The sequence below is a fragment of the Leptonotus elevatus genome, chromosome 9 (assembly GCF_054856555.1).
Source record: "Leptonotus elevatus isolate MCC_2025b chromosome 9, RoL_Lele_1.0, whole genome shotgun sequence".
NCBI classification, from domain to species: domain Eukaryota; kingdom Metazoa; phylum Chordata; class Actinopteri; order Syngnathiformes; family Syngnathidae; genus Leptonotus; species Leptonotus elevatus.
The window spans coordinates 15,539,615-15,554,302 of NC_141247.1; the positions used below are offsets into that span (position 1 = coordinate 15,539,615).

The following is a 14,688-nucleotide window of genomic DNA, read 5'->3' on the forward strand; positions in this document are numbered from 1 at the left end:
CCGAGTAATTACAAATATATCTTTGTACATCCTACAACAGAATAAATCATGGCTTGCTGTGGAGATGTCAGATTTATGTTAAAATAGTAATCCACTGGAGTTTATCAATAGTCATGATTACGTTAAATGTGTATGAAAAACAGCATCCATCACGGTAAGTGAACATTCCTTCCTGCACAAACTACTGTAGTTAATTACGCGCCATTCGTAAGCTTGAAACTTTGTTGGTTACTGTCTGTCAAGACCAGAGGCATCCACTGTTATTAATGAATTCTATTTAAAATGCACTTCACAGTTCTAATTTCAAAAACTAATTTTGAGAATGGGTGGATGCCACCATTACAGGCAAATAATTCTTACTTTGACCCAAGTGGTTCGGAGCTTCTGAGTGGTAATTGTCACACAGGGTTTTCTTGATTTCAGGCAACCACTGAGATATCAGTGTCCCATTTGAGGAGCAGTTAATGTACACTACGAACAAACAAATATTGTACATCAACAACCAGCAAACTGCATTTAGCATCACCAAAGTTATCAGATGAAAGTGTTATTTCTTACCACAAGATAAATGAACTTCTGCCGTGACTTCACTGACGTTGTTCCGAACAAAGCAGACGAGCTGTCCTGAGACGCCTGGTTTGAGGGTGATGTTGTTTGCTTGAACATTTCCTGAGAGGAGATCAGTGTCCTGCAGTGGTTTTTGGTTCAGACTCCAGCCATATTGAAGATTGTCCCCGTCCTCGGGAGAGCAAGATATCGACTGCTCTCCTTGGAACAGACACTCCGAGGTGAGAAGAATGGAAGTGGCAGGAGCTGGGAGAAACATAAGAACATACAAACATAAGACATGCATACATTGCAAACATCACATGACCAAACTCATAAAACATGTTTCTGTTTGATTTTTGTATTCTCTGTACTAAAATGCTAATTCCTCACCAAAAACATCACCGAAGTGGTGTTTTCCTCCATTCTCCCCTCTATGTCTTCAAAGCAGTACATACCATGCCTGCCGTCTACTTGTTTAAAAATTAAAATAAAATAAAAAGACCACCCCGCCACAAGCTACAGTTATATACGGATCAGTGGGCCGCTGCTACTTTATTGGTGTAGAAGAAGAACATTTTATAGCAGAAGAAGAGTGTCTTTCGAGTGAAAGCAAAACAAGCTCAAGGGAAACAAACTAAGGTCGCATTTTGTTTCCTGACTTGTGCAAAATAAACACATAATGACAGGTCAGATTAAAGACTCGATTTGTGTTTTTCAATGTCCAATTTTAAACGAGAACAGCGTGATGTTTGTCTCAAAAATAAATGGGCGTGCGCACACGATCCACAGACGCACTTTCGACAACTCGCAAGCAAAAGTCATGGAAAATGTACACAACATTTAAAAAGACATGTGTTAACCTGAAAAACATATGTCGCCCTGTAAGCAGTAAACTTCCAGTTCGCGACCCACTCAAGATTGTCTTTCTTTCTTTCTTTCTTTCTTTCTTTCTTTCTTTCTTTCTTTCTTTCTTTTTCTTTCTTTCTTTCTTTCTTTCTTTCTTCTCTCTTCGCCCCTCCTCGTCCTCCACTACGATTTCTTGCGGCAAGGAGCCGTTTTGTATCAAATGTTTATTGAAGATTTGAACATCCATCCAATTTCTACGTGTTAAGAAGACGCGGTTGTACTACAACGGCTGGCCAGTGTCGGTACCAGATGTGTTCGGGGTCGCCTAACGAACACGTCACGCTACAGGATTGGCTAGAAATTATCCAATTGACGACAAAAATTGGAAAGAAAATATTAAAGATGTAATTTAGATAACAAAATGTACGGGCTGAAATTGTAAAAACGTAAATAAACCTAAGAATATAAAAGCAAGATATATTGAATAAATAATAAAATAGATTGAATAAATGATAAATACACAAATGAATTGCCTTAGATGTGACAAATATTGTCAGTTTAGATTGCTAATGTGGTCCTATTATCATCAAGACTATTTTTGTGATGTATTGTGATTTGTGAACTTCTAAAAAATAAACCGAACTGAAGTGAACACGTCAGAATCGCGCGTTTCGTTAGCGCTGCTGTACTGACGTCATCTATTCAATCAATGTTTTTTTTCTTAAATCTTCAAGTGTCCAGCTTTTATATACTTAGGTTTATTTACGTTTTGACAATTTCAGTCCCTACATTTTGTTATTTAAATGACATCTTTAATATTTTCTTTCCAATGTTTTGACGTCAACCGGATTTATTTTATTTTCAAATAACTTTATTGAATAGTTGTAAACGGATCATATCCAGCCAATCCTGTAGCGTGACGGCATCAGTAGGCGACCCCGATACAATCTGGCAGCCCGATCCCATCTGGTACAGACACCGCTCTTGCATGGCCACACAGCGCTCCTTGGCAGCAGCACGCCCGGACGAGAGGGGCGCGGCAACAACACCGGGAGAGGCAGGGTTTTACTGAACAGGGCGTTTTACTTCCGCTTTAGAAAACCCAATATTACATCGACATGGTGTCAAAGGTAAGATTGAATCATTATATGCCTATAGTTAACTGTGGAAGGGCTTAAAATTCTGTGATGTAATCCCTTTAATACAAATTAAAAGCTCAAAATGTAGCACCATTTTTTTTTGTTTCATTTTCATCTTGTTTTTTGGTATTCACTGCACCAGAGTTGGTACATATGGCACAAATAAGGTAAAAAAGAAAAAGAAAGACATTTTGTTAGACATTCACCTTCAATGAACAACTGTAGTGTCCGAGCCATAACTTTGGTTTCCTTGAGGTTATGCATTACAAGAGTATAGTTACCACTATCAGCCTTCATCAGGTTTTTTATCTTCATCCTCCCATTCCTTGGGTTGAAGCTTAATCGTTGAGGTAGTTTAGTCTCAATATAGCTTTCTCTCCCTTTAAGTAAAATGTTCCGTTCTTTCCCCCAGGCATATGCAAATGAGGCTGCTCTGTCCATCAAATGGAGGACGATTTCTCCAGCCAGTCGTCCGTAACACTGAGCTCCTTCTTTTCTGCCATCACAGGGCGTGTCCATACCTAGAAAAGAATAATTGAACAAATAATGAAGAGCTCTTTTCCAAAAAGGCCAATTAAAAACATTATTGATAGTTCATTGTGTAGATTCTATTAATGTTTTTTGAATGAGTTGAATTAAATGTTTTGACAGGATAATTAATGTTTGTAGAATTTCCAGGTCTGGTAAAATACATGTTTTTTACTGTATGTAAATGTAAATTGATTTATAGTGTTTTGAAAACAACTTCTTACAGATAATCATACCAACCGTAACAAAGTTTTAGGTTGACCGTAACTGTCATACACTGCATGCCCAGCTAAGCAATAAATAAATATTACATAAGATACAAATCACTTCATTGCCATATATTTTACATTCAGCTCAAATGAATCTACGGCTTTTCTTCAATTTAATTGCCTCCGCTCCAAAAAGATGGCTTTTTAAGAAGCATTTTACTAGCGTAAAGGTGAAAACATGAATTCATGATTGCGGCACGTATTTCCTGACAGAGTGAAATGTCTGACCTTGAGAAACTGTGAAGAGCCACACCACGAGTCCAGCTGAATATCTCATCTTTATCTGCTGCCTCAAAAGGGAGAATGTATTGAGCAGCTTTTGTATGCCCTTTTTGTACTGACTGCAGAGAGGAAAGGGAAGTTGTAGTTCTTGTTTTATCAACCTTACAGCTCAACGCCTTAAGATCGGAATCCCTCCAGCTCAATAAGAGAAAAACAATGTCAGGTAACCTTCAAGGAGCACAGATGCGAGTTGTATAGTTGCCATATGCAACCCTGCTATTCATTTATTTTGTATTGCTATGCCTCCATTTTTCTTGTTTCTTTTTTTTTTTATATATCGTTTTATATATTTCAAATCTTTGTACATGTCACGTTGAGCTGGTGCGGAAGGACCCAAATGCAGGGAGGCAGGAGAACCACGGCAGAGATGCATGGAATACTGAACACAATTTATTAACAAAAACATTTACAGGGGTTCTGGGTAAAACTCTAAATACAAAACACCAAAACTCAAAGTAAGAACAAAACACAAGGAAGGTGACAGCGACAATGATCCAACAAAGACTGAACGAAACCAGGAAACTAATGCCCCGCCCACTCGAAAGCCAGTTTCAATGTATCCTCACAAATTTTTTACCGTTTAGGCCGTCCGTTCACTCGATGGCGCGGTTTCGGAGCTCGAAACCGATCAATTTTGAAACCGGGCTCCAGAGTGGAAAGATTCCGTCTGGACACCATTTTTCATTAAAAAAAAATTTTTATTTGTAAACAAACACAACTTTCTCAAATATCAGCATCAAAAGACAATCAATACAATATCAATATCGTTGAAACAATCACTCAAGATAACATGAACAAATACAGATCAAATATATATATATATTTTTTTTTAAAGCGAAAACAAAGAAGAAGAAAAAAACAGCAAAAGGTTTTGCTGCAACATACTAGGGGCTCGAGAAGTTAGAAAAAATTAATTTAAATTAGAGCAAATCTCCACTATTTTTAAAGCCTTTTGTTTGTCGGAGAACTTGATTGAGAGAATGTATTGTTTCAACTCGTTATAGAAGGCTGTAAAACATGGTTTCTTTCCACGGAATTTACAACAATGAATATGATATTTCGACATTAAAAGTAATACATTTATTAAATAGTTCGAAATATTTTTCTCTATGCAATTAAAAAAAAAAATTCTTCCAAGCAATTACGGCGTCCTTTTTAATGTTAATATGAATGAAATCACACAATCACTGCCAAAATAAACGGACAGATGGACAGTACCACAACAAATGTACAACAGTTTCAGGGCACTCGTCACAAAAGCTACAGTTGACATGAATATATTTTTTGAATTTCTTACTGATATAAGATTTTGCTGGATAGAATTTATGGATCAATTTAAAAGATATTTATTTGATTTTTTTCATAATATTTTTTTTGTTTGTTGGTAGGAGCCAGACCTTCTTCCATGGTATATCCACAAACATATTCCAATGTGGAATAACATACGGTAATGTTGTAGTCTCTTTCTGGAACATGATTCTTATACGTCTATTGTTATTTGCAGGACGACCAGACAAACAAATTCTCCCTACATTTGGAGCAAAAAAACCCCCAGTAATGTCGTCAGAACCTCGGTGAAACGCAGTCCCTTCGATTGCAGGAAGTCGTTGTTCTTTGCCGCTTTCCAAAGCGCCTTCTTGTGCCGACGAGATGAACCTGATGATGACACTGCGAGGTTTTTGGGTTGTCTTGATATTTTCTTCTGACTCGATGAGCCACATCAACAGCATCAGGAAGCTTTTCCTTTTCAGCTGGTAGCACCTGTTGGCAAACACGGATAACCTCTGTACGCACGTCTTCCTTCTCAGCTTCTGGCAGCCCGTGCGGTCTCAGATTCGAACACCGACCATACATTTCCAAGTCAACTACACGTGTCACACACTTCATCACGTCATCTTCGGTAGACTTCTCAATGAAATGAGAAGGTCGAGGAGTGCCCCCGCATTTCCCCCAAATTACCTCTTCCGACCTCGCTACTCTGACTACAGGAAATGAAAAAAATAAGTCAGACGCATTTCTATTGCTGTTTGTAAACAGCACGTTCAAAACTGACACACGGGGAAGAAGATGGCAGCAGCCAACCAGGAGCGAGGGTGAAAACAGTCCACCAACCGGGAGCGCGGGCGTTTGCACAGCTGAATTTGTATAATGAATGCAGACAAGACATATGAATCGAACTCCTAACACGTCCGCGAAACGAGTCCACCAGTCCATCAATCTGTAGCGCGCGTTGGCACAGCTAAATATGACACTTCTAAAACTTGCTTGCCCTAGTGATTTGGCTGGCGGTAAAACCTTGCGAGTCGGGACTGTATTTACTTCCGTGAACACCGCAATGTGACGTCGTTGTTTTGGGTGTAAGTCACTCGACGTAAAAAAAAAAATAGTTTACTTGAATGAAGAACATGCTAACATGAAAATTTGTAACAAGGACAAGATCTTGATAACGCTCACTCAAAGTTGACATATGAAAAGATGAAACATTGTTTTGTTTTCATTTACATTATATTTTGGGTTTTGTACAGATTACAAATTCATGAGACAAAATTCACTATTTATTAGATACACCCTTTACAACATAGCGGTGTCCATTCCTCCACTTCATACAGGATGTACTAAGCATGTGATCACAATCACAATCACACATCTGCCTCACAGTCGAAAGAGTCTTGATACGAATCTTGGCTCGGGCTCTTACTTGCGGTTACCATGTTCACCCCACACTCATGTGAGCTTGACTTCCTCTTCTTCGCTCAGTCCAAAAACATGTATGTTAGGTTCATTGATGACTAATTGTCTGTAGATGTGAATGTGAGTGCCGATTGTTGTTTTGCTATATGTGCCCTGTGATTGGCTCCCTTCTCAATTTAAATTCTCATTCCCACAACCAGAAGATGTTACCGTTACGATGTAGGACATCCCTCTTCCTGTTTTAAATGAGGCTATAAAGTCAACTCAAATGCCTCTGCATAGTGAATTCATGTCTCAGCCAACCCAACCTATTTATCATGGTGATAAATGTTTTTGGAAACATTTTTGGGGTTTAACCCCCCCCCCCCCCAATGCATTTCAATGGGTGTCAATATAAACAGGTTTTTGCTGTTCGCAGGCCAGCTTGGTCTCTATCCCTATATTGCGGGAATCCACTGTATTTCTTTAACATAACTGAAAATGTTGATATGTGCAATAAAAAAGAAAAAGAAAAAAAGAATAGCCATCACAAGACTTTTTTTGTTTTATTTCAACATGATCATCAAAATTCACCATTCTTTATACACCAAATTCTGTACACTATATAAATCACAACATTTTAAAACATTTTCATAATCTGTCTTTTAAAATACATTAGAATAGAATACGTTGTATTTTGCTTTGATTAGTTCAGTGCTCTCATTTATAGCCGTGTTTCACAAGTTTAGGATAACAATCAGCCGTTGAAAAGCCTTTTATAAGCCCAAGTATTGCTACAGAACGAAATTCATGTACACAATTTTGAATAGTTACACGACCTACAATATGTAAACAGTTACTGATATACTCTAAAATATAGTCTAAGCACAATATTCAAATAAGCTACATCATAAAACATCATTGCACTCAGAATCATATTTGTTGCTTCCATTTAGTCCTTGATAAAAATGGTCTTGCACATGATCACTCGTATTCCAAAATTCTACTGCGATCTTTTTTTTCTTGGATTTACCTGAACCTTGACAAAATTCAGAAAATCAAAACATTATGATGTTGTCACAATAATTAATTTGTAGAACATGTCTGTGGGCGAGTCGTACCTGACCTCCTGTTTTGCCTTGTTTTCTTGTACACGCAACAAGACAAGGCCACGATTACCAGTAAAGCAGCCAGTGCAGAACAAACTGGAATCAGGATGGAAAAACGGTTTTCTGAAAAGTAAAAACAACAAATGAAATTGTAAAATACACATTTGTAAGTCATCTAATGCTCCAAATGGATAAGCAATATAGTGGAACCTCCCAAATTGATGCCATACAATATATACATGGTAACTTACTACAGATTTCTCTTAAGTTTTGGTTCTCATTTTGGATATCAACATAATGCAGGGGCGGATCTTTTCTAGTGGGTCACAGGGCTGCTGACCACCCCAAAATGTGCTTATCACAGAGGGCTGATTATTGTTGTTGTTGTTTTTAAATAACTGTAATTTATAAACAATATGACATTTCTTAGAAGATTGGTTATGCCATTTTTAGTCAATTAAAGGTAAATAATTACAAAGTGGCCCTTACATCCCTCTAATTTTTCTACGCGGACCTCAGAAGAAAAGGTTTGGATACTCCTGACCAAAGAAGTTCTACTGTATTCCATAAATAGCTTCTGCGAGGAATTAATCATATTAATAGCCACTCAAAAAACAAGCTTACCATTTCAAGAGTAAGTTTGTAGTAAATAGTTTAATTTAGTATAGTTAATTTATATTAACTTAGAACACTAAATATTTTGTTTTGCTTTAATCTGAAACCCAAAATTTACATTAACTCATTCACTGCCATTGACGGCTAAAAACGTAAAAAATACATTTGAACTATTTCTATTAGTTTAACATTTTTTTTCTCTTTTGTTAACAAGAGTATGAAAATATTTTTTTTATTGTACATTTAGAACAGATATAAAATTTGTGATTAATCGTGAGTTAACTAGTAAAGTCATGCGATTAATTATGATAAAAAAAATGTAATCGCCTGACGCCCCAAATTTGGAATAATCTTTTCTTCTTCTTCTTTTTTAAAATTCATTCGCTGCCATTGACGGCTATAAAAGTCGCAAATTCATTTAAACAAATTCCTATTAGTTTAACATTTTCTCCACTTTTGTTAAAAAGAGCATGAAAACCTAGAATTTTTTTTCATTGTACATTTAGAACAGATATAAAACTTGCGATTAATCGTGAGTTAACTAGTGAAGTCATGCGATTAATTACAATTAAAAACTTTAATAGCCTGTCGCCCCTATTTAAAAAAAAAGAAGAAGAATTTATGGCAGTGAAAGAGGTAATACAACCCCCCCCCCCCCCCCCAAAACAACAACAACAACACAATTCACAAAAATGGAAGAGTCTGCTTTCGCATTTGGACTCTTAATACATACCCTGAACATCCAGTTCTACCGTAATGGTTTTGACACTGCGCCCATTCAGATCAAAGACTTCCAATACGTATTGACCCGAGTCAGTCCTCTCAACACTGGAAATTTTTAAAGTCCCATTGTTCATGAAGAACTCCGTTCTGTTTCTGAAGGCTTCCTGAATCACCGGCTTTTCTTTCTTCATCGTAAACACAACCATGGTTCCGCTGGGAAGCACTTTTTTGCATCGCAGCTGATGGCCGCTCACGTCCAGCATCACCTGGATGTAGACCGACCCTCCAAGAGTGACGGAGCAGTGGGAGTTCTCCAGGGTGCCGTTACATTTAGATTCACCTGGAGGCAGGAAGGCTGCAAGTAGGAGCAAAAACATTCAAATCTCGACTTCATTATTATTCACGTGTTATTCCTGATGAAAACATTACCATTTGCTGTTCCACCGAAGAGCAGAAGGAGAATGACAGCCTGCCCCATATTCCTGCCTTCTATAGTAAGACCGACGCAGAGACACTTCAACAGTATTTTCACAGACAACTGACAAGCCAAGAAGGAAGGAAGTTGAGTAAAGGGTCTCACTTCTCCTTTGAAGGCTCGAGCTGTCTGTTGCGTGATTTGAATCAACACGCACAGTTTCGAGGCGGCTGCCTGGCACCACGTCAGAGTGAAAACAGAAGAATGGATCGCCATTAGACTAAATGCTACATTGTGAACGTCTCCAATGTAAAGTCAAATACGTCTGAGTATTGTGAGTGAATTTAAATACAGAAACGCTGATCTTGATGCTGTCATGAATAGGTCAATGTGAAACAACGTGAGTACCTTGAAGCAAAAGCTTTTTACAAGTAAAGGTCTGTTAATTATTAATTAACTAATGTGTTGTGTCTCAGTGCTCTTCATGTTAGCGACCAATCACGGCTCACCTGTTGTGTGGGTATGGTCTTGTGACCTTCACAACATACCCTCTGAGGCACTGTGATGTAATTCTCAGTCAAGAGCAAGTGACAAAATGGCCGACCCATGAAAACGGATGGATTTTGCTGCTTAATTCCAATTCCACAAACGCAACATTAATCAGAATACTGTTTAGATGTTTCTGGGGTTGGTAGGTGATGTCTGGTCGGTGCTGGATTTCAGTTTCCTTTCTTTTCTTTGATCCTTCCTCGGGTCTCCTGACAACCTCACGACTCTAGCTGGATTCTGAAATATTCGGTTAAGGTGAACGGTATGGGATTTTTAATCGGTTTTAGATGAATTAATGAGTACACACTCACACATACTCACGCACATACAAAAAAGAGAAAAAAAGAGAGAGAGAGCGCAATGATGATTACATGTTGAATCGGTAAGATTACCGAATGAACAATACTGAGCTCTCTCTCCAAAAAAAAAAAGAAGAAAAAAAATAATCTGAATACTGTGTTTAGATTGGCGGGGGCACATAAAATATATTATTTTATAGACTTTTTTTTTGTTTACTTGATGTACAGCATCATAAAAAAATCATTCAGGAACAACTAATGTTTCAACAAATCTCTCAACTCCAAATCTGAACGGTGACATCATTACTTTGTGACTAAAATGGCAATAAATCAAGAATCAAGCCAACTGTATGGAAGTTAATGGAAAGATTGACCTCAATACCATACTCGGTCATCCTTCTGCATGTTCACCACCAAGTTACACATCATCTCAAGGTAAGGTTGACTGCATAGTTTGTTGTTAATTGGGGGACTAATTCGTGCAGCCAAGAAAGCTTTCCCCACGTAATGGTAATTATCATATTAAAGGTTCCTAGTCGTTATGTTCACAACACTGATGAAATACATAAATTGTTCCCAAATCATTATTTTCCCCCTTATTTAGAGTTTTATGTATTGCATATTTTGATCATTATTCTTAATGTGACCAAATACCGTATCTTTAATTGGCCTAACATTCTAGATTTAAAATAAAAAATATTGTCTGGTTTCACCGTTTCAAATGATCTTTCCATAGATTTGTCACAATATAGTACATTAATACGTTGAGAAACAGAAATGGTGTCACCTTTTTTTTTTTTTTTTTGCCAAAAGGAACATGAACATTTATGTTATTTAAGCTTACGGTTTATTTTACCTGAAAGGACAACATACACCATTGCCGAGGTAGCAAAGTCTTCCAATACCCTGAAAGAGCTGCAGCACAAAACGGAGTCGGCAGCCAAAACGCACATTACACTTTAAATAAAATCTACAATGCAACCATTCACATTAAATATATTATGATTGATTGAATGTCATCATTCCAATAAGACAACGGGCCTGGCTCTGGCCAATAGGAGAATCTGTGATATTTACAGACGTGGGCGCATCATTGGATTTTGAGCGTACATCTATCGTCAACAGTCGGACTATCCTAGCGTCAATCATCAATCCGTCAATATTTCAAGCCGAACCAAATTGTAATCGTCATGTGACATTTGTCAGCAGAGTGGACATCCGTGAATGTTTCCATCATTTGCCGGCAAAATGATCCGTGAGTATTGACCCGGTTTTTGATGATTACTTGGCGGATGATTGTTAATCGTCAACAAAATGGGCGTCCATCATTGATAGATTGACCGTCCGTAAACATTGACAGAATGCACACCTCTGGATATTCACGTGTCATGTGACAGTCATATCCTGTTCGACATGATCCTAGTGTTGAGTCTCTTGAAAAACGATCTGCTATGAGACATTTTAAGTTTTTTCTTCCAGTCTATATTCTTCTTCAGATAAAAAGTATCCCAGCTGTCCTCTTCCTCGTCTCCCACCCAGGGAACCCAGGCACCACCATTCAGGCTGGGGTCCGCCCGTGGGTCCTCTGATGGGTACCGTACTGGGACCGCCGTGCGGTTGTAGTACACCAGTCTCGCCATCAATTCTTTGACAACATCTGGTCTCTGCTCGGAGAGGTCGAAACGTTCATAGGGGTCTCCGGAGATATTGAAAAGCCATACGGATTTCTTGGGTTGGCTGTGCCTCTCAAGGTTCCACCAGCTGGCAGGGAAGCTTGGAAGCACCTGCGGCGGTGTCCAGTCTCCATAACCAGGATCTCCGGTCAACAATTTCCAGTCTCCAGCTCGGATTGAGGCCTGCACGGCTGTATTCCAAATACCGTATCCCTTCTGTAGGGAGCCACTTCGAGCACGGTTATAGAGAGGGTCAATGTTGTGAAGGATCTCTAATCTGGGAGACTCCTTCCCCTCACTGATGGCTTCCCAAACATCATATCCATCCACACCTTTAGTAAGGGACTCATTGCCACCTGCCAGGTGTACTAGTGTGGGGTACCAGTCAGTGATGTGCACCAGGGCTTTACTCACCCTCCTCTTCCTTCTCAAGAGAGGACTGTGGACAAATCCCAATCCTCGGACTCCACCTTCCCAGTAGGTGCCTTTACGCCCCCGAAGTGGCCAATTGTTGCCGCCAGACAGCGGTTGTCCGCCGTTGTCCGTAGAAAATATCACGACGCTGTTTTGATAGTAGCCATACTTTCGGAGGGCATACGTTATATTCCGAACCGCCTCATCCACCACAGACACCATGGCAGCGTACTTCCTGCGGGCCACGTTGCCCAGCCCTCGGTACGGGTAAATGTACTCCCGCGGAGACTGCAAGGGTGTGTGAACGGCTTGAAAGGAAAGGTAGATAAAGAGTGGCTGAGTGTGGGGATCATGTCTGGCCAGGATTTTGCGGACCCTTTGTGTGTACAAATGGGTGGAGTATTTTCCCCTCTCACCCCAGGCTACTGTCTCGCCTTCGTGGAGGTCATAACCACAAAGACCCGGACCGTCGCAGGAGTTGTAGGTGTAGTAGTTGACACTACCGGTCAGGGAGCCAAAATAGGTGTCAAAGCCACGTCGCGTTGGCAAGCACTCCTTCTTGTAAAAGCCCAAGTGCCACTTGCCCACCATATGGGTGGAGTACCCGAGCTCCTGCAGCCTCTGGGGAAGGGTGACATGGTGGAAGGGTAGACAGTTGGGCTGGCGTGGGCGGATGATGGAGTGCTGGAGGCCTGTGTGGATCTGGTACCTGCAGGACAATTACAGAACGGTGTCAGGCAGACGAGTGTTTACCGATATTAGTTCGACCAAACCAAAACAACAACAAAAAAGCTCTACTGTAATGTGTATGGTACCTGATCCCAAACGTCAAAAGTCAAAACTCAGGACTCTAAGCTGTCCTAAACTTATGGGACACTCGCCCTGGCTAAGTTAATTCATTTCCTGTTACAGTTCAGTGAATATGATTTTTACAGGGTCCATTGTGGGAAGTTCATCACTTTAACGCAGTTCCAGTTAGACGTTGGTGCCAAACTGCTGATTGTAAAAGCTATTATCCTAAAGGAATCCTACTCCTGCTCGTTCACCCTCCAACTCCATGTTCCTTGTGCTCGCCTGGCCACTATGGGATGCAGAACCTTCAGTCACTCTGCTCCCAAGCCCTGGAACTCCCTCCCTCCAACTCTTCAAAACTAAACTTAAAACTTACCTGTTGTTCAGGCTGTTCCATTCCACCCATCTGTAACTAAACCTTTTACATTACATTTCTCACCTACACTATTTAGCTATTTTACCTTGAAAGGCGCTTCAAATAAAACAAAAATATTATTATTATTATTATTATTATTATTATTATCCTCTGAATGTAGGTTACGGTATATACAAAAGAAAATGTGAAAATGCAACAGGAAATTTTACTAAAGCTAGAAGTTTATTGGTTATTTAACGATTAAAAAAAAAACTGTCTGCTAATTCAATTGCGTTTGAATGAGAAGTCAACCCAAATACTTACATTGTGTTCATGCAGTCTAAACACGGTACTCTGATTGATAGTGTGTTTTTGGTATATGAAGTAAGCAGCAAAATCCACGCATTCTTAATCCATCTCAGGGGGCGGCCATTTTGCCACTTGCTGTCAACTGAAAATTATATCACAGTTATTCAGGGCTCAGGTCACAACCAATCACAACTCACCAGTTTTCTGAGTTTGGTCATGAACTGAGCCGTGATTGGTTGTTACCTGAGCCCTGAATAACTGTGATATAATTTTCAGTTGAAAGGAAGTGGCAAAATGGCCGCCCCCTGAGATGGATACAATCGAGTGGATTTTGCTGCTTAATTCAGATTCCACAAACGCAATATTATTCGGAATGCCGTGTTTAGACTAGTGTGGACACTTACAGTACAACATATTATTGCAAATAAAAAATAAAATAACAAAGTATTTCCAATAACAATAACTGATTACTCAAAATGTCAAAGAGTTGTGCAGACGGGACTTTGATAGAGCTACTGTACCTCCCAGTGATGAGTTGGCTTCGGGATGGAGTGCAGATGGGCTGGATGTAATAATTCTCCAGCTTCACCCCATCAGCAGCCAGCTTATCCAACACCGGTGTCTTTATATCAGAGCTGTGATAACCTATATCGTTGAATCCCTGATCATCTGTCATGATGAAGATAATGTGAGGAGGCTTTGGACCAATAGACCTCCCACCAAATGGTTGCCCTGGCTCTTTTTCCACCTGATTTGGACCATTCAGATCCCAGGTCAGGTATCCGAGGCTGAGAAGACTCATCATAGAGAAACCAGTCAGGGCCGTTGTAGCCATTGTTGTTTGTCTAAAAGACAAATTATCCGATCTCCAGCGTGATGTCACCAAAGCATCTTGCAGTCGCTAAGAAATCGGCCCTGTGTTCTCATGTCTGAAATTTGCAAGCTTGATTGCAAAGTTTGTGAGCCTCAGCCACACTTTCATCCGAGTTCAACGCCACTCCAAAAATGTTTAAAAGCTCCTCGGAAAACATTTTCCTTCCCCTCGTGGTCCAGTTAACACCGCCCATTTACCTTGCAGCTTGGCTGAAAAAACATCAGCTTCCTACCACCTTTAAACACACACACAGTAATGTTTCTACTAAAGCCAAGTGG

At 39.6% G+C, this 14,688-nt stretch overlaps 2 protein-coding genes across 2 annotated transcripts in view; both read right to left on the minus strand.

Annotated features, from left to right (window-relative positions):
• LOC147168535 (titin-like) overlaps positions 1-9,223 on the minus strand; it is a 17,644-nt gene extending 8,421 nt beyond the window's left edge. Inside the window, exons 1-3 of the mRNA XM_086085465.1 lie at positions 9,160-9,223; positions 8,741-9,085; positions 559-813 (exon numbers count right to left, since the gene is read on the minus strand). Of these exons, the coding sequence (XP_085941591.1) occupies positions 559-813; positions 8,741-9,085; positions 9,160-9,208 (649 nt within the window). The 5' untranslated portion in view covers positions 9,209-9,223. The remainder of the gene's footprint in view (positions 1-558; positions 814-8,740; positions 9,086-9,159) is intronic.
• Positions 9,224-11,390: 2,167 nt separating this feature from the next.
• LOC147168536 (arylsulfatase I-like) lies at positions 11,391-14,431 on the minus strand. Its single transcript, XM_086085169.1, has 2 exons — positions 14,058-14,431; positions 11,391-12,789 (listed from the first exon to the last, which is right to left on the minus strand). The coding sequence occupies exons 1-2, from the start codon at positions 14,369-14,371 to the stop codon at positions 11,391-11,393; spliced, it is 1,713 nt and encodes a 570-aa protein (XP_085941295.1). The 5' UTR covers positions 14,372-14,431.
• Positions 14,432-14,688: the final 257 nt, after the last annotated feature.

Coding starts and splice junctions, on each gene's coding strand:
- LOC147168536 (XM_086085169.1), bottom strand. CDS start 14,371: ATGGCTACAACGGCCCTGACTGGTTTCTCTATGATGAGTCTTCTCAGC. Junction 12,790..14,057: donor AGCCAACTCATCACTGGGAG/GTACAGTAGCTC, acceptor ATTGTCCTGCAG/GTACCAGATCCACACAGGCC.